The sequence below is a fragment of the Delphinus delphis genome, chromosome 5 (assembly GCF_949987515.2).
Source record: "Delphinus delphis chromosome 5, mDelDel1.2, whole genome shotgun sequence".
Lineage (NCBI taxonomy): Eukaryota > Metazoa > Chordata > Mammalia > Artiodactyla > Delphinidae > Delphinus > Delphinus delphis.
In genome coordinates this window covers 51,076,891-51,098,084 of record NC_082687.1, presented here as the reverse complement: position 1 = coordinate 51,098,084, position 21,194 = coordinate 51,076,891, and the positions used below count along the sequence as shown (strand labels likewise).

The 21,194-nt window shown below is 40.3% G+C and overlaps 1 protein-coding gene across 1 annotated transcript; it reads left to right on the top strand.

The window, feature by feature from the left end:
* Window positions 1-418: 418 nt before the first annotated feature.
* On the top strand, window positions 419-2,236 carry UTP3 (UTP3 small subunit processome component). The gene has a single exon (XM_060012431.1). The coding sequence runs from the start codon at window positions 760-762 to the stop codon at window positions 2,173-2,175; it is 1,416 nt and encodes a 471-aa protein (XP_059868414.1). The 5' UTR covers window positions 419-759; the 3' UTR covers window positions 2,176-2,236.
* The last annotated feature ends 18,958 nt before the right edge of the window (window positions 2,237-21,194 follow it).

Below are 21,194 nucleotides of genomic sequence, written 5' to 3'. Positions count from 1 at the left end.
CGGCTCTGCCTTCCCACCGTCATCCCTCAGAAACTCCTCAGGGACACAAATCCCATGAAGTCGCCGAGCCCTGCGGAAAGGGAGCTGAAGGCGGGCTACCACCCGCCCGGCGGCCCGGCCTGCGCTTTCCCGGACGCCCGCGCCAGGATTCCAGAGCGCAGTGGCGCCGCTGCCGCCTCAGGCTACGGGGCCCAGAAATGTCATATTTGGACGTTGCTGAGACAACAATAACCTGATTAACTTCCAGACGGATAGGCAGAGAAGATAAAACAATTCCAGTAAACAAAGAAATTTTCTACACTTGGACTCGGCTCCAGGCCGGTGACAACCGGTACGGAAGCAGGACAACTCACCGCACCGCCCCGGGACCTCTCCTAGGCGTGGAGGTAAAGCGCCCTCCAATGGTTACCGCGACATCACCTCGCGGTTCACCAGGCCATCCCCCTAGCGACGCCCAGCCTCGCGAGAGTAAGAACTGGGTTAAAGGGCTCTACGGAACTGAACTTCCTATACCTATTGTTCCTACACGGAAAGGCCTGAAGGACCAACCGGAAGTCCTGGTTCAAACGCCACACAGAGAGCATCCTGGGGGCCGGAAGGAGGTGGAAACTCCTGCATCCTACTGGAGTGCCCGCAGACGCGCATGGTAGGAGAGCGCGTAGCTGTTATAGAGGCTTGTTGCTGGAGCGCGTGGCTCGTGCGCGGAAGTCAGAGGTGACCGAAAGCCAGACGTCGCTGTAGAAGCTGACACTGCGAGCTATGGTGGGGCGATCCCGGCGGCGCGGAGCGGCCAAGTGGGCAGCTGTGCGAGCTAAGGCAGGTCGCGACCCAGCGGACGAAAATGATGACAATTTGGAATCTCCTCCCTCACCAGCGGACTCCAGCTACTACCAAGATAAGGTAGATGATTTCCATGAGGCCCGATCTCGGGCTGCCTTGGCTAAGGGGTGGAGCGAAGTGGAGAGTGGGGCCGAGGAGGAGGATGGCGATGAGGAGGAGGTTCTTGCCCTAGATATCGCCGATGAGGACGATGAAGATGAAGAGAGTGCGGGGAATGAGGAGGATGACGATGATGATGGTGGGAGCTCCATGCAGAGTGAGGCTGAGGCCTCGGTGGATCCCAGTTTGTCGTGGGGTCAGAGGAAAAAACTTTACTACGACACGGACTATGGTTCCAAGTCCCGAGGCCGGCAGAGTCAACAAGAAGTAGAGGAAGAGGAAAGAGAGGAGGAAGAGGAGGCACAGCTCATTCAGCGGCGTTTAGCCCAAGCTCTGCAAGAGGACGATTTTGGAGTTACCTGGGTGGAGGCCTTTGCAAAACCAGTACCTCGGGTAAATGAGGTTGAGACACGGGTCGTGAAGGATTTGGCGAAAGTTTCAGTGAGAGAGAAGCTGAAGATGCTGCGAAAGGAATCGCCAGAGCTCTTGGAGCTGATAGATGACCTGAAAGTTAAGTTGACAGAGGTGAAGGATGAGCTGGAGCCATTGCTACAGTTGGTGGAGCAAAAGATCATTCCACCTGGAAAAGGAAGCCAATACCTGAGGACCAAATACAACCTCTATTTGAACTACTGCTCCAACATCAGTTTTTATCTGATCCTGAAAGCTAGGAGAGTCCCTGCACATGGACATCCTGTCATAGAAAGGCTTGTTACCTACCGAAATTTGATCAACAAGCTGTCATTTGTGGATCAGAAGCTGTCCTCTGAGATTCGTCATCTGCTCACACTTAAAGATGATGCTGGAAAGGCAGAACTGAATCTAAAAGCAAAATCCACAAAGGCCAAGCCAAAATCTGTTTCTGCTGTTGCTGCCTCTGCTGTTACAGACCTTTCTGATGATTCTGATTTTGATGAAGCTGCACTGAAATACTATAAAGAAATAGAAGACGGACAAAAATTGAAGAGAAAGAAAGAAGATAGTACTGAAGAACAGGCTCTTGAAGTTCAAAATGCAAAGAGAGCCATTACTTATCAGATTGCTAAAAATAGGGGGCTTACACCTAGGAGAAAGAAGATTGATCGGAATCCCAGAGTGAAACACCGGGAGAAGTTCAGAAGAGCCAAAATTCGCAGAAGAGGCCAGGTTCGTGAAGTTCGTAGAGAAGAGCAACGTTATAGTGGTGAACTATCTGGCATTCGTGCAGGGGTTAAAAAGAGCATTAAGCTTAAATAAAGTTTTTGCTTAGCTTAAGTTTTTTGGCAATAATTTTGGATCAATAAATTTTTATTTTTAACTGGTGACATGATTGTATTAATATTTAATACCTAACCGTAAATTTTTAAAAGTCTGTCAATAGGGAAAATTGTTTGGGTTACTGCTTAATTTATTTGTGTTTTAATTTGGAATCAGATCATACTAAGAACTGCGGGAACAATATGAGGGTGCATGGGAAGAGAGATGGTGATGAAAAAAGTTCTCCAACATTCTGTCAAATAGTAGCCTAGGGAAATTCCACAGCTAGTTGTGGAGCAACAATCAAACTTATAGTACTTTTATAATTTTTCACATAAAGTGAAGAGAATGCACCTTTGGCAGTCATCTTATTTGTAAGACAGGCTATAATGTAGTTCTGACATTTCATTTACCTAAAGTATAATTCTCGAGCAGCATACTTGTTAATAATGAGTCTACTGTAAACTTATGGATTTTGTACATTTTATTGTGGTACAAGCTTAGGACTGAAGAGGAACTTGGTTAAAAACAGAAAGAGATATGCCTTAATTACATTAAATGTGAATATTTTTTAATAGTCCTTAATGTGGTAAGATAAAAATTCCATTTCCCCTTCTGTACTGGTGGGTGCTCTTTGTACACTTGCTGAAAATCTGGTATGATTACTACTGGGTAAGTGGTAACTAAAGGTGGTAACAAAATTACATTTTTCTTTATAGTTATTCTGGTCTTTACAGTAGGGAAAAGATGAAATGGTGAACTTAAAAATTTTTAGGATGATGCCAGCGAGAAAATGAGAGGACTAGTGAAGGAAAGCACAAAGGACATCTTACCTATGTCACTGTTTATTCATTAAACATTGTGCTAGCTGCTAGAAATGCAGAGGTGGTCAGTGGTTAATATTTATTATTAAAACATTTACCACAAGTTTGTGCAGTGGTACTGTTCTCTTCCGTCAGAGATGAGGATGCTGAAATTCCCGGAGGTTAACTTCCTAAAGGACATATGCTTGGGATTTGGACCCAAGCCGGCTTAATTTGAGCCTTCATTCTTTTAACTTCTGGCTTACAACTGCTGCCAGAGTAGCGCACATGCCAGATTATTTTCTTATAAATAAAAAAGGAAAGTTAGAAATAAACGTTTATATTGAGTGCAAAGGTACTTTTGTAAGCATTTTATTTATATCCTTATTCCTCACAACTCTTACGTAGTAAATTCTATTATCCATATTTTAAGGATGAAGAAACTGGCAAAGAGAAGTAACTTTCTCAAGGTCATATAGCTATTAAGTGGTAGAACCAGGATTTCAGCCTAGCCTTTCTGGCTTAAGAGCCATATCCTATACTTCCTTTTCTGATATAGTAAAAAAGTACAGGTTTTGGAGTTAACTTACTAGGTTGATTTTGAGTTATACTTGATCTCTGACTCATTTTCTTCAGCTATATGGTACTATACCTACCTTGGGTATAGGTATATACACATAACAGTGGTTAAGAGCTGTGAGACAATAGAAAATATATATATATTGGTTTCTGGCATAGAACTCCTAAAACCCTTGTAAATTCCTAAGTAGTAGGAGCAGTGGGAACAGCATTTGTTCTAATAAGGTGACTCTAAGTGAGCTCCTGGATGGGGGCCGGTCACCAGAAAGACCAAGCTGTGATTAGAAGCTTGGAATTTTCAGCCCCAGACCCCCGTGCTTCAGAGAGGGGAGAGAGGCTAGAGATGGAGTTAATAATTGGTCATGTCTATGTGAGGAGGCCTCCACAAAATCCCGATATTATGGGGTTTGGGGACCTTACAGGATGGTGAACACATCCTCGTACTGGGAGGGTGATGCACTCCATGGGGACAGCAGCTCCTGTGCTGGGGATCCTCCCAGTCTTCACCCTATGTACTTCTTTATCTAGCTGTTCATCTATATTTTTCATCATGTTCTTTAGTAAAGTGTAAACATAAGTGTTTCCCTGAGTTCTGTGAGCCACTCTAGCAAATTAATCAAACCCAAGGTGGGAGTTATGGGAACGTCAGACTTAAAGTCCATCGGTCAGAAGCACAGATAACAACCTGGACTTTGTGATTGGTATCTAAAGTGGAGTAGGGGCAGTCTTTTGGGACCGAGCCCTTAACCTGTGGGATCTGACGCTACCTCCAGGTAGACTGTCAGAGTTGGTTAAATTGTAGGACACCCAGCTGGTGTTGCAGAGAATTGCTTGGTGGGGGAAACATGGTGTCAGAAGTGTTGTGAGTGGTAATAGTGTGACAGTAAAGGAGAAACACACAGGTGGAAAACTCAAGTTTTTCTGTTTGAAGAGCAGGCTTCACCCAGATTCCTACCCCAGTTTCATCAATTAGGACCTGTGACTAGGGGCAAGTTACTTGATCTCTCTTCCTCAGTTTTTTCATCTGAACTGGGGATAGTAGTAGTAGTACCTACTTCATAGAATTATTATGAGGATAAAGTGAATTAATATATGTAATGCACTTAGAACAATGCCTGTTACACAGCAAACACCTAATAAGTGTTGGCTTTGGCTTTTTTTTTTTTTTTTGACACGCTGTGTGGCTTGTGGGATCTTAGCTCCCCAACCAGGGATCGAACCCGGGCCCTCAGCAGTGAAAGCTCGGAGTCCCACCAACCACTGGACCACCAGGAAACTCCCAGTGTTGGCTCTTATCACAGGTTGTGAGCATCCACATCTGACATACAGATGCTCAACACATAGCTAATAGTGTAGTGATTCCTATTCATTGCAGGAACATAGAGAATAAAATATAGTCGTATATGTAAAAATGCTTAAGAAATTAATATTCTAAGTTTGGAACAAGAGGGGAGCACTGGGTAAGTGAGCACATGAAGGGATATAGAAAATCTGGGACAGGACAAAAACAAGGAAATGAAGTTAGAGGTTGAAGGTATTTAATGTTCTACGTCGAATTTCTGCCACGTGTAAAGTTGTGCTAAGGAAAAAAAAATGTTATAAAGGAAGAAAATCTTCCATCAAGGAAAGTGGAAAAAATTAAGACATATTTCTCCAGATGTATCACATATTCCTTTAGAGACCTCACAACACTATAAATATTAATTCATTCTGTAATAGCTAGGATCTAGATGGTACTATCCGATTTTATAAACATAAAAAGTGGCTTTGCCTGAGGTGAATTAACAGTAAACGAAGTAACAGAGAAACTACTGGATTTAATGTTTACATCTTCCAAATTTTGTATTTACTTAAAAAACATTTAAAGAACACTGAGATGTGCTGGATACTGTCCTAACACATGAATAATAAATTGTTAACTATTCAGTATGGTCATTTATCATAGAAACTCACTTTGTGAACTCAGGAGAGTTCACATGGATAAGAGTTCCAATAAAGTAGATTACTGGTGTCAGGCATCAATACAAAGCAACAACCTGTTAGTTTTATGTCAGCATGTTAAGCTATGGGCAGCTATTGAAAATACAAAATATTAAAAATTAAAGTAGAAGAAAATATCAAATTAGTGATGCAGTAACTTACTCTGCCACTAAATCAGCTGACTGGCTTTGGGCTAGTCAATTCTGTAAGCCATAGTTTCTCACCTATATTCTTACTTATGAAGGAGTTAATAAAATAAACATATCCCTTTAATTTTTGTGTGGAAATAAATTTGTCAGACTTTAATAGTCAAAACTTTTGGCAAACTGGGAAATTACTTTTTGTGATTTTTAAATATAAAAACTAGCTTAGGTAATGTGAATAACTGTATTCACATATCTGATACAGAAAATATTTGATATATCTGAGGAGTAGAGTCGCTTATTTTTCCTTGCTGGTTGTATGAAGTAAAAGAATTTTAATATGGTAATATAAGTTAACATTACCAAAATAATTCAGGAAAGGTGAAAATCAGTATAATTTACATCTCAGGGATCACAATGATGAACACGTACCACTTTCTGAATAGTAGATGATCCAAAAACATCATGTAGGATTCAACTACAGTTCCAAATCATTTAAACTGAATATTGCTTCAGGTAATAAGTCAGAGTTTTAAAAATCATTTCAAATATTGATTCTTTTTAAAACATTTGTGGTTTGCCATCACAAGTTTAAATGCAGAAACAGTATAGAAAATTTAACACCACCCACATCAACAAATGTTAAAGTTTTTAAATTTTGCTCAGTGTCATATCAAATTTTTTAATTTGATGTAGTTGTTTTAACTATGTGTTCCAGAAAATGTTTTCTTACATACATATTCTTTCAGCTATTCACTGGAGAAGAAAAACTGATTTTTTTATATTTGCTTCAAAGTGAAGCTTTGAATAATAATAAATATTAAGAATCAACACTTTTTATAACTATAAAACAAAACAAAAAACCTGCAGGAAACTAATAAAAATATTCTCTCTTAAGTGAAACTATACAGAGTAGCAATTAGGAGCTTGACCTCTGGAGCCAAGACAGAGTTTAAATCCCACTTTTACCACTTACTATGTGTCTTTCGTCTATTTACCTCTCTGTGTCTCAATTTCCTCACACTGAATAATATATGATTGTTATAGCCATTTAAATAGTTAAACCATATAACATACATTTAGGACAGCACCTGGCAGGGAGTAAGTGTTTCATGTTAGTTACTATTAATCCATTAAAAAAATAAATAAAAACAAAACTAATTTTCTCCCCTTGAAAGAGTTCATTTTCTCCTTGGTTTTATCATACTGGTTCTTAAACCAGAATGCCTAAGGATCCATTGGTAAGTTTAAAACGCAAATTCTTGTGCCCTACCTCCACAACTTATTATTTAGCTGGCCTGGTGTAGACCCAGGGATCTGTATTTTTAAGAGACACCTCAGAGAATGCTTATCCAGAAGCTCTATAAAACACGTTGGGAAACACTGCTCTGAACACACAGCTTTTTAGGTTCTCTTCGCTTATAACATAAGCATGTGAATGAAATTAATTACAAGAATGAAATATGATGTGGTATTATTTACCATGAGACTACAAAAACTCTAGAGTAGTCCCATGAGAACCTGATGAAAGCAATGGACCTTCCCCTCAGAACAATAACATAGGCCTAATTGTTACGAAGTCCAAGCTCGTACTGCTCATCACACAGCAGGCCAATAAATCAAGAGAGGAGTTATTGGGGGGCAAGGAATAGTAACTTTATTTGGAAAGCCAGCAGACTAAGGGTGTCCAGAGAACTATCTTACCCAAGTTAGAATTCGGGCTTTTACACTAAAAAGGGAGGGGGTGTAGTTGGTTGTTACAAACTTCTTGGTGTCAGATTCCTTTGTTTTTGCAACTATCCACATAGATCAGGTCACTAAGTTCCTGTAAACCTGCAACAAGACAAATGTTATTCTCTGTTCTGTAACTTTTTATCTCTATATGAATGGAAAAGTGTCATACCTTTTTTTTTTTTAATTTTTGGCCGCACCCCACAGCATGTGGGATCTTAGTTCCCCAACCAGGGATTGAACCCGCACCCCCTGCACTGGAAAGCAGAGTCTTAACCACTGGACTACAGGGGAAGTCCCAAAAGTGTTATACCTTTAAAGGTCGGAGACTTGAAAATGAGCTATCCTGTATATTTCAGGCTACAGGCAACATTCTAATAGCAAAAGCAATAGAATACAAAGGTAAAATAAAAGAAACAGACCCAATATGGAGTTAGATTTGTTCTTCCCTATGACATAATCACAACATTTTACATACCATGTCATTGGATTCCTGGACTCTCTGAAGCCTGGAATACTCGGACTTCATAGGAGACTTTAGGGGACTGTTCCTTGTACCCTTAAGCATTGCTTTATATGGCATACATAAATAAATAAATATATATATATATATATATATATATATATATGGACCATCTTAATCATTGATAGGTAAGGGGATTATTCAAAGTAGAAGACTAAAAAAAATTTTATTAGCACCTAGAATTTTTTATATTTATTCAGCGAGCTTTTAAACATACTTAAGTTTCTAAGCATATCATGCTTGAACATACACAAAAAGAGAGACTGCAGCCAAATAAATGTTTATTCCTTAAACTTCATATTCAGTCCAAATTTTCTGAATCACTTCTATTCAAGGTCTCTGATGGCCACAGGATCAAAGAATTTTGATAAGATTTTAGGAAGAGGAAAGGAATTGTTAATAAAAAGGTACGTGGGTCGGGGGAGGAGGTAGGGGCATGAGAACTATTAAACGAGTAAATGTGTTGTGCATTGAAAAAGGAGAAACTCAAAGATGTCAACTTTGGGTGTAGACACTCTGGTGGAAGAGACAGACACAGTTGGAGCAATTAACTGCCCTAGTTAGCATGCTATGGGACCTCCAAAGAGGCATGTACCTCTCTACTTAAGGAGGCCAGAGAAGATCTGTTTGAGTGAAATCTTGAGGGAAGAGTGGGTGTGGCAATATAAGGAATGTCAAACATGTTAAAGTTTATCCAGAGCCAACAAGGGTGAAGCAAGCGCAGGAAAATAATATCAGCAAAGTGGGGAGGGGCTAGATCAGGAATGATCTTAAGGAGCTTAGATTGTATACCAGGTATAGGGAAGGCAACCAGGGTTTTCAAGAATCAGTGTGACATAATTAGGTCAACCTTCAGAAGATTAAGTTACTCATTCTAGCTGCTGTAGAGCAATGGAGTTAGAATAGATTAAAAATAGAGGCATGAAAAACAGGTAGGAGTCCTTTGCAATAACACAGGCAAGAAAAGATGAAAATTTCAATTAAAGCAAAGAGGACAAATTCAGGGTCAGATATGAGAGAAATTTAGAAGAAAATCTGAAAAAAAAGCATAAAAATTGGAACAAAGTGTGGACAAAGTCATAGACGGTCAGCAAAAGCAAACAACGAAGTAGTTTCAGCAATTCTATTAAGATATTAAAACTCTAAATAGACACAAAATATGATAAGCTCCTCTAGGGTAGGCCTCTTGAGTTCTACTCCACAGTATACACAAGGAACACAACTTTGCTGTTAGTAGATCTTCATTAAAAAGATATAACATAACAAAAAAGATAATTATCAAACTATTCATCAAAATAGTCCTTCAACATGTTTTATTTTCTATTATAAAGGTAACACATTCATTACAGACTACTTGCAAATGCAGAAAAATAGAAAATTGGAAAAATACATCCATATTTCTACCACCCAAAGAAAAGTGCCATTGTTTGATCTTGATTAAATATATTGCTTAAGGGGACTTCCCTGGTGGCGCAGTGGTTAAGAATCCACCTGCCAGTGCAAGGAACACAGGTTCGATCCCTGGTCCAGAAGATCCCACATGCCACAGAGCAACTAACCCTGGGTGCCACAACTACTGAGCCTGCGCTCTAGAGCCCACGAGCCACAACTACTGAGCCCACGTGCCTAGAGCCCGTGCTCCACAACAAGAGAAGCCACCGCAATGAGAAGCCTACGCACGGCAACGAAGAGTAGCCCCCACTCGTTGCAACCAGAGAAAGCCCACGTGCAGCAATGAAGACCCAACACAGCTAAAAATAAATAAATTAAATAAATAAATTTAAAATATATATATATAGCTTAAGCTAAATATATTTCTTTAGAGTGCATTGTACTCTTAATAAGAGTATTGCATTAAGAGTAGTGCTCATAAGAGAGGTGGCCAGATGTTAAAAGTAGGAAGACCCTGAACTCACCTTCTCTGACAGACATACCAAAATTTCAACTAATTACAGAGCAGCAACCTATGAGAACAACCTGAAGACTAGCAGGAAAGATTTTCCACAACTAAATACATAAAGAAGGAATCACGAGATGGGTAGGAAGGGTAGAGAGGCAGTATAGTCAGGACCCACACCCCCCGAATCTGGTGACCCACAAACAAGAGGAATATTTTAATCATAGAGGTCCTTCCCCAAAGTGTGAGGAGGCTGAGCATCACATCAAGCTCCCCAGCCTGGTTGTCATGCACCAGGAAGACAAGACCTCAGCACTTCTGGCTTTGAAAACCAGCAGGGCACATGTTCAGGAGAGCCAGAGGGCTATAGGAAGCAGACTTGACTCTTAAAGGGCACTTGCAAAATCTCACATGTTCCAAGTCCCAGCAGAGAGGTAGTACTCTGAAATAAGCCTGGATCAAACTGGTGATCTTGGAGAGCCTCTTGGTGAGGCAGGAGGCAACTGGGACTCCCCTTGGAAGTGAAGATGTTGGCAGCAGCCATTTTGGGGGAGCTCATTCTACTGTGATAACAGCATTGCTGATAAGTTCCACCCTGGAATCCTCCCTGCAGTTTATTAGCACCGGGGACCCAGTCCTGCCTCACAGCTGGCCACAGCAGCTACAGCATAAGGCACAGCCTTGCAGCCAACTGGGCCAGGGGTCAGCTCCTCCAACCAGCACACCCACAGTAGTCAGCCCCACCACAAAAGAACGGCACACACAGCCCATATGGGGGGGCACCCCTAGAGCATATAGCTCTGGTGACCAGAGGGTAGCATGCTGATGGGCCCCATAGGATTTCTTTTACACAAGGCTACTTCTCTAAGATCAGGAAATGTAGGGAGTTCCTTGGTGATCTAGTGGTTGGGATTCGGCACTTTCACTGCTGTGACCCAGGTTCAATCCCTGGTCAGGGAACTCAGATCCCACAAGCTGCACTGCATGGCCAAAAATAAAATAACAATAAGAATAGGAAGTGTAACCAACCTACCTGACACATAGAAATAAACATAGAGAATTGAGCAAAATGAGGAGACAGAGGCATATGTTCCGAACAAAGAGGCATAACCTCAGAAAAAGAACTAAATGAAGTAGAGATAAGCAATCAACCTGATAAAGGGTTCTAGGTAAGACCATAAAGACGCTCACTGAACTGGGGAGGAGAACGGATGAACACAGTGAGAATTTCAACAAAGAGTTAGAAAACATAAAGAGGAACCAAACAGAGCTGAAGAACAGAGTAACTGAAATTTAAAAATACACTAGAAGGAATCAACAACAGTAGATTAGATGATACACAGAAATGGATCGGTAATCTGGAAGACAGAGTAGTGGAAACTGCCTAAGCTGAACAGAAAAAAGAATTTTAAAAAATGAGGATATTTTAAGAGACCTCTGGGACAACAACAAGCATACTAACATTTCCATTACAGGGATCCCAGAAGGAGAAGAGAAAGAGAAAGGGGCAGAGAACTTATTTGAAGAAATAATAGTTGAAAACTACCCCAACCTGGGTAAGCAAACAGATATTCAGGTCCAGGAAGCACAGAGTCTCAAACAAGATGAACCCAAAGAGGTCCACACAAAGGCCCATTAAAATTAAAATGCCAAAAATTAAAGATAAAGAGAGAATCTTAAAAGCAGCAAGAGAAAAGCAACTAGTTACATACAAGGGAACTTCCGTAAGGCTATAGCTATAAACTGACTTTTCAACAAAAACTTTGCAAGCCAGAAGGAAAAAAAAAACCAAAACTACAACCAAGAATACTCTAGCCAGCAAAGTTATCATTCAGACTTGAAAGAGAGAGAGAATTTAACAGACAATGAATAGCTAAAAGATTTCAGCACCACTAAACCAGCTTTAAAAGAAACGTTAAAGGGACTTCTCTAAGCCAAAAAGAAAAGTCTACTACTAGAAATATAAAAAATACAGGGAGAGGAAGCAAGATGGCGGAGTAGAAGGACGTACTCTCACTCCCTCTTATGAGAACACCAGAATCACAACTAGCTGCTGGACAATCATCGACAGGAAGACATTGGAACTCACCAAAAAAGATACCCCACATCCAAAGACAAAGGAGAAGCCACAATGAGACGGTAGGAGGGGCTCAATCACAGTAAAATCAAACCCCATAACTGCTGGGTGGGTGACTCACAGACTGGAGAACACTTATACCACTCCACCCACTGGAGTGAAGGTTCTGAGCCCCACGTCAGGATTCCCAACCTGGGGGTTCAGCAACGGGAGGAGGAATTCCTAGAGAATCAGACTTTGAAGGCTAGTGGGATTTGATTGCAGGACTTCAACAGGACTGGGGGAAACAGAGACTCCACCCTTGGAGGGCACACACAAAATGGTGTGCGCATCGAGACCCAGTGGAAGGACTAGTGACACCAGGGGAGACTGAACCAGACCTACCTCCTAGTGTTGGAGGGTCTCCTGCAGACGCGGAGGGTGGCTGTGTCTCACCATGACGACAAGGACACTAGCAGCAGAAGTTCTGGGAAGTACTCCTTGGTGTGACACCTCCCAGAGTCTGTCATTAGCCCCACCAAAGAGCCCAGGTAGGCTCCAGTGTTGGGTTGCCTCAGGCCAAACAACAAACAGGGAGGGAACCCAGCCCCACCCATCAGCAGTCAAGCGGATTGAAGTTTTACTGAGCTCTGCCCACCAGAGCAACAGTCAGCTCTACCCACCACCAGTTCCTCCCATCAGGAAACTTACACAAGCCTCTTAGATAGCCTCATCCACCAGAGGGCAGAGAGCAGAAGCAAGAAGAACTACAATCCTGCAGCCTGTGGAACAAAAACCACATTCACAGAAAGAGAGACAAGATAAAAACTCAGCGGGCTATGTACCAGATGAAGGAACAAGATAAAACCTCAGAAAACAACTAAATGAAGTGGAGATAGGCAACCTTCCAGAATTCAGAATAATGATAGTGAAGATGATCCAGGACCTAGGAAAAAGAATGGAGGCAAAGACTGAGAAGATGCAAGAAATGTTTAACAAAGACCTAGAAGAATTAAAGAACAAACAAACAGAGATGGGGCTTCCCTGGTGGCGCAGTGGTTGAAAGTCCGCCTGCCGATGCAGGGGACATGGGTTCGTGCCCCGGTCCGGGAAGATCCCACATGCCGCGGAGCAGCTAGGCCCATGGCCGCTAAGCTTGCGCGTCCGGAGCCTGTGCTCTACAACAGGAGAGGCCACAACAGTGAGAGGTCCATAACTGTGGCAGAAGAACGGATAAGTGACCTGGAAGACAGAATAGTGGAATTCACTGCTGTGGAACAGAATAAAGAAAAAAGAATGAAAAGAAATGGAGATAGCCTAAGAGACCTCTGGGACAACATTAAGCGCAACAACATTCGCATTATAGGGGTCCCAGAAGAAGAGAGAGAGAAAGGACCAGAGACAATATTTGAAGAGATTATAGTTGAAAATTTCCCTAACATGGGAAAGGAAATAGCCACCCAAGTCCAGGAAGCACAGTGAGTCCTATACAGATAAACCAAAGGAGAAACATGCCAAGACACATAGTAATCAAATTGGCAAAATTAAAGACAGAGAAAAATTACTGAAAGCAGCAAGGGAAAAACGACAAATAACATACAAGGGAACTCCCATAAGGTTAACAGCTGATTTCTCAGCAGTCACTCTACAAGCCAGAAGGGAGTGGCATGATATACTTAAAGTGATGAAAGGGAAGAACCTACAACCAAGATTACCCTACCCGGCAAGGATCTCATTCAGATTCGATGGAGAAATCAAAAGCTTTACAGACAAGCAAAAGCTAACAGAATTCAGCACCAACAAACGAGCTCAATAACAAATGCTAAAGGAACTTCTCTAAGTGGGAAACACAAGAGAAGAAAAGGACCTACAAAAACAAACCCAAAACAATTAAGAAAATGGTCATAGGAACATACATATCAATAATGACCTTAAACGTGAATGGATTAAATGCTCCAACCAAAAGACACAGGCTTGTTGAATGGATACAAAAACAAGACCCATAGATATGCTGTCTACAAGAGACCCACTTCAGACCTAGGGACACATACAGACTGAAAGTGAGGGGATGGAAAAAGATATTCCATGCAAATGGAAATCAGAATAAAGCTGGAGTAGCAATACTCGCATCAGATAAAATAGACTTTAAAATAAAGAATGTTACAAGAGACAAGGAAGGACACTACATAATGATCAAGGGATCAATCCAAGAAGAAGATATAGCAGCTATAAACATATATGCACCCAACATAAGTGCACCTCAATACATAAAGCAACTGCTAACAGCTCTAAAAGAGGAAATCGACAGTAACACAATAATAGTGGGGGACTTTAACACCTCACTTACACCAACGGACAGATCATCCAAAATGAAAATAAATAAGGAAACAGTAGCTTTAAATGACACAATAGACCAGATAGATTTAATTGATATTTATAGGACATTCCATCCAAAAACAGCAGATTACACTTTCTTCTCTAGTGTGCAAGGAACATTCTCTGGGATAGATCACATCTTGGGTCACAAATCAAGCCTCAGTAAATTTAAGAAAACTGAAATCATATCAAGCATCTTTTCTGACCACAACGCTTTGAGATTAGAAATAAATTACAAGGACAAAAACGTAAAAAACACAAAGACATGGAGGCTAAACAATACATTACTAAATAACCAAGAGATCACTGAAGAAATCAAAGAGGAAATCAAAAACTACCTGGAGACAAATGACAATGAAAACACGACAATCCAAAACCCATGGGATGCAGCAAAAGCAGTTCTAAGAGGGAAGTTTATAGCTATACAAGCCTACTTCAAGAAACAAGAAAAATCTCAAATAAACAATCTAAACTTACACCTAGAGGAACTAGAGAAAGAAGAACAAACAAAAGCCAAAGTTAGCAGAAGGAAAGAAATCATAAAGATTAGAGCAGAAATAAATGAAATAGAAACAAAGAAAACAATAGCAAAGATCAATAAAACTAAAAGCTGGTTCTTTGAGAAGATAAACAAAATTGATAAACTATTAGCCAGACTCATCAAGAAAAAGAAGGAGAGGACTCAAATCAATAAAATTAGAAATGAAAAAGAAGTTACAACAAACACTGCAGAAATACAAAGCATCCTAAGAGACTACTACAAGCAACTCTATGGCAATAAAATGGACAACCTGGAATAAATGGACAAATTCTTAGAAAGGTATAACCTTCCAAGACTGAGCCAGGAAGAAACAGAAAATATGAACAGACCAATCACAAGTAATGAAATTTAAACTGTGATTAAAAGTCTTCCAACAAACAACAAAAGTCCAGGACCAGACGGCTTCACAGGTGAATTATATCAAACATTTAGAGAAGAGCTAACACCTACCCTTCTCAAATACTTCCAAAAAACTGCAGAGGAAGGAACACTCCTAAACTCATTTTATGAGGCCACCATCACCCTGATACCAAAACCAGACAAAGATACTACAAAAAAAGAAAATTACAGACCAATATCACCGATGAATATAGATGCAAAAATCCTCAACAAAATACTAGCAAACAGAATCCAACAACACATTAAAAGGATCATACACCATGATCAAGTGGGATTTATCCCAGGCATGCAAGGATTCTTCAATATATGCAAATCAATCAATGTGATACACCATATTAACAAATTGAAAAATAAAAACCATATGATCATCTCAATAGATGCAGAAAAAGCTTTTGACAAAATTCAACAAGTTTTATGATAAAAACTTTCCAGAAATTGGACGTAGAGGGAAGCTACCTCAACATAATAAAGTCCATATACAACAAACCCACAGCAAACATCATTCTCAATGGTGAAAAACTGAAAGCATTTCCTCTAAGATCAGGAACAAGACAAGGATGTCCACTCTCACCACTATTATTTAACATAGTTTTGGAAGTCCTAGCCACGGCAATCAGAGAAGAAAAAGAAGTAAAAGGAATACAAATTGGAAAAGAAGAAGTAAAACTGTCACTGTTTGCAGATGACATGATACTATACTTAGAGAATCCTAAAAATGCCACCAGAAAACTACTAGAGCTAATCAATGAATTTGGTAAAGTAGCAGGATACAAAATTAATGCACAGAAATCTCTTGCATTCCTATATACTGATGATGAAAAATCTGAAAGAGAAATTAAGGAAACACTCCCATTTACCACTGCAACAAAAAGAATAAAATACCTAAGAATAAACCTACCTAGGGAGACAAAAGACCTGTATGCAGAAAACTATAAGACACTGATGGAAGAAATTACAGATGATACCAACAGATGGAGAGATATAACATGTTCTTGGATTGGAAGAATCAATATTGTGAAAATGACTATACTACCCAAAGCAATTTACAGATTCAATGCAATCCCTATCAAATTACCAATGGCATTTTTTACAGAACTAGAACAAAAAATCTTAAAATTTGTATGGAGACACAAAAGACCCCGAATAGCCAAAGCAGTCTTGAGGGAAAAAAACAGAGCGGGAGGAATCAGACTCCCTGACTTCAGACTATACTACAAAGCTACAGTAATCAAGACAATATGGTACTGGTATAAAAACAGAAGATCAATGGAACAAGATAGAGAGCCCAGAGATAAACTCACACACCTATGGTCAACTAATCTATGACAAAGGAGGCAAGGATATACAATGGAGAAAAGACACTCTCTTCAATAAGTGGTGCTGGGAAAACTGGACAGCTACATGTAAAAGAATGAAATTAGAACACTCCCTAACACCATACACAAAAATAAACTCAAAATGGATTTGAGACCTAAATTTAAGACCGGACACTATAAAACTCTTAGAGGTAAACATAGGAAGAACATTCTTTGACATAAATCACAGCAAGATCTTTTTTGATCTACCTCCTAGAGTAAAGGAAATAAAAACAAAAATAATAAAAAAAATTTAAAAATGGGACATAATGAAACTTAAAAGCTTTTGCACAGCAAAGGAAACCATAAACGAGATGAAAAGACAACCCTCAGAATGGGAGAAAATGTTTGCAAACAAATCAACGGACAAAGGATTAATCTCCAAAATATATAAACAGCTCATGCAGCCCAATATTAAAGAAACAAACAACCCAATCCAAAAATGGGCAGAAGACCTAAATAGACATTTCTCCAAAGAAGACATACAGATGGCCAAGAAGCACATGGAAAGCTGCTCAACATCACTAATTATTAGAGAAATGGGAATCAAAACTACAATGAGGTATCACCTCACACCAGTTAGAATGGGTATCATCTGAAAATCTACAAACAACAAATGCTGGAGAGGGTGTGGAGAAAAGGGAACACTCTTGCCCTGTTGGTGGGAATGTAAATTGATACAGCCACTATGGAGAACAGTATGGAGGTTCCTTAAAAAACTAAAAATAGAATTACCATCTGATCCAGCAATCCTACTACTGGGCATATACCCAGAGAAAACCATAATTCAAAAAGACACATGCACCCCAATGTTCACTGCAGCACTATTTACAATAGCCAGGACATGGAAGCAACCTAAATGCCCATCGACAGACGAATGGATAAAGAAGTTGTGGTACATATATACAATGGAATATTACTCCGCCATAAAAAGGAACGAAATTGGGTCATTTGTTGAGACATGGATGGATCTAGAGACTGTCGCACAGAGTGAAATAAGTCAGAAAGAGAAAAACAAATATCGTATATAACGCATGTATGTGGAACCTAGAAAAATGGTACAGATGAACCGGTTTGCAGGGCAGAAGTTGAGACACAAATGTAGAGAACAAACGTATGGACACCAAGGGGAGAAAGCCGCAGGGGGTGGGGATGGTGGTGTGATGAATTGGGAGATTGGGATTGACATGTATACACTGATATGTATAAAATGGATGACTAATAAGAACCTGCTGTGTAAAAAAATAATTAAGATAAAATTCAAAAAAATAAAATATAAATAAATAAATATTATGAAAGAAAATATCTCACACACATAGACTGAAAGTATGTGAATGGAAAAGGCATTCCATTCAAATGGAAACGAAAAGAAAGTTGGGGTAGCAATACTTATATCAGACAAAATTGACTTCAAAATGAAGACTGTAACAAGAGACAAAGAAGGACATTTAGTATGATAAAGGAATCAATCCAACAAGAAGATGTAACAATTGTAAATATGTATGCATGTATGCACCCAACATAGGAGCACCTAGATACATATAATGCAAATATCAACAAACATAGAGTGAAAATTTGACAGTAATATAATAATCGTAGGGGACTTTAACACCCCACTTACATCAATGGACAGATCCTCCACACAGAAAATCAATAAGGAAATACTGGCCTTAGATGACACGTTAGACCAGATGAACTTAATAGCTATTTATAGAACATTCCATACAAAAACAGCAGAATACACACTTTTCAAGTGCACATGTAACATTCTCCAGGATAGATCACGTGCTAAGCCACAAAATAAGTTTCAATAAATTTAAGACTACTGAAATCTGAAAAAGAATATCATCCCTTCCCAAGTGGTATCTTTTCTCTGATCACAGTTCTAAGAAGCTTAGGCTAAAAGTACATCCATGACATTGATATTTTAAAAGTTTGTAATATATTCTAAGTGTCCATCCTTAAGATCCCCTAAGGGTTTCAAAAACCCAAACATGAGGGCTTCCCTGGTGGCGCAGTGGTTGAGAGTCTGCCGGTGCAGGCGACATGGGTTCGTGCCCCGGTCCGGGAGGACCCCACGTGCCGCGGAGCGGCTGGGCCCGTGAGCCATGGCCGCCGAGCCTGCGCGTCCGGAGCCTGTGCTACGCAACGGGAGAGGCCGCAACAGTGAGAGGCCGCAACTGTGAGAGGCCCGCGTACCGCAAAAAAAAAAACAAAAAACCACCAAACATGAAAAACTAAAAACAAAATGCAAATAAAGTTGAAAAACACCTCTTGCTTTATTTTACAGGAAAATTAATAGTATTTGATTCTTACAGTGGTTTGGATTTCGTCCCTTTAAAACAGTATAGGCAGATGCTCTGTGCATTTTCATAAAGGAGCAGCATGGTTTGGCTTGTTTTTTGAATCTTAGCGTCCCTAAATGTATGTAGCAGTTGAATCAGCCCTTTATGTCACTAAAGGTTATGTAGAGCTGTGATTATAATATTGATCCAAAAGCTAAAAGCATAAGAAACTAGGAACTTGGAGTATCATCCACCTTTAAAGAAAATGCCCATAAATAGCCTTGCCTGTAAATGTTAAAGGACTCATATTTCAGTTGATTTTCTATATTCATTGCACTGCCACTTAATGACATAAAGCATAAACAGAACTGTTTTAAAAGTAAAGAGGCACAAAAACCCCAGTATACTGCAAGATTCCACAGCATGTCAATGTTTCTAATACCTGTAGGTAACCTGGATAACTAGAAAGGAGAAATCTGGCGATTTAAACTAGACAACATTTTATACTTTGTTAACTTGGTGACTCCCTTGGCTTTTACTGCCCTTCCTCAAGAGTGATTTGTGTGGAGTCTGTTTTCTTTTCTTCTACCTACAATTGAATAAGTGTATATTCTTGTTAAATTCTTTACTGAAAAATTTCAAAACACCTGTGTGAAGGAACCTGACAAGAATACAATGATGCTTGGAAATTTCTGCATGCCAAAACAAGGTAAAAGGCCAGTTAAGGAATCACTTTGCTATCCCGCAGAAATTAACACATTGTAAATCAACTATACTTCAGTTTAAAAAAAAAAAAAAAGATCCAGTTAAGGTTGGGTATTAAAATCATATATCTGTAATGCTTTAGTTTTTCTCTTCAAGGTATTATACAGCTTGTAATTCCTAAAAGGCAAGTATGTTTTTTTATCAAGACTCTCGCCCTTAGAGAGACTGAAAAGACCCAACAAAATTCCAAAATGCTAAAGATATGATGAAAGAGCTCCCCCCAGCAATTCTGTTTTTATTACTGTAAGTTATATGTTGTTTTACTAAAATGATAATACATAGCTAATAATAATTATTTTCCCCTATTCCAGAACTGGAATCCAGGCTCAGAGAACAAATAACTTACTCAAGTAGGCTGTAGCACTGGAATCAACAGGTCATGGAAATGCCAGAAACTGAAAAACTACTAAGAAATTTTCTGACTCCTTGATGTTAGCTTCTTGTGAACACCTCCTTTTAAAATGTTTTGTTTAAAAGACTTGGTGAAAGATAGTATTAGACGTGTCACGGTAATTTCTTGTAATTTCAAGAGTCATTTTCAGAGGATAACAACAATAAAAAGGTTTACTTTTCCTTTCAGAGAAGCATAACTTCCTCTACAGAGGGAAAGACAGACCAGAGAAAGAAGGAAAAGCAGGTGTTCAAAATGTTACACAACAGTGATTTTTAATTATGAGTCAACATGGATTCCATGCCAGCATTTTGCAACCCGAACACAAAGCTAATCACCTAGGAAATACGAGGGCACGTTCATAGAATCTAGAGTTAAGGAATAACGATAGTAACTGGAAATTGTCTCTATTATAGAAGGAAATGTTTATGGGAATTACTGGATCAGTAATCGTCGATTCAAATATTCAAAATAAAGCAACAGTGGCCAATTACTAGTGAGACACAGGCACTATGAAAGTGAAAACTGTCGCCCTGTAACAGACGCCTGTCACATAAATTCTAAGCTGTTTGGTTTAAAACGTATTCAGGCGCACGCGGAACCCCGGAAAACCAGGGAGTTAAAGTCAGAGCAAATACAAGATTTCTATACAGGGCACATGACAGAGAACAAAAGAGGTGGGGGAAGGAAGACACCCACCCCTGGTGTCTCACATAAAAAGCTCATAAATCAAAACCGTGAATGAACGGTTATAGTGTATGCGAGGCATAGGGTACAGTTTAATACGGGAGGGGTGGGGGGAGCAGGTTCCATTTTAAAATTAGCTTTCGCCTCTTCAACCCAGATCTTTGTGCCTCCGTGCTACCGATGAAGCTGGGCGGTTGCACAGAAAAGCGCCGCTAGATATTTGGCCAGGTCTCCCACCGTTCAAGCACCGGGGGGTAAACACACCTGACCGCTTAGGAGGGCCGTGCCGGGGGCCGGTAAGGACCAGGCACTGGGCACCGTACCCTCCCCCAGGGTCGGGAGTGAGCTCAGCGCCGCCGGAGCCGAGCGGAATGTGGGAAGTGGGAAGAGGAGGAGGCCGCCCCCTAGGGGAGCCGCGCCGCAGGCTGGGGGCCGGGGCGGGAGGGGCAGGCGGGAGGAGGCGGCCGGTAGGGAGACCGCGCCGTCGGGCGGGGCCGTCCCTTCAGCT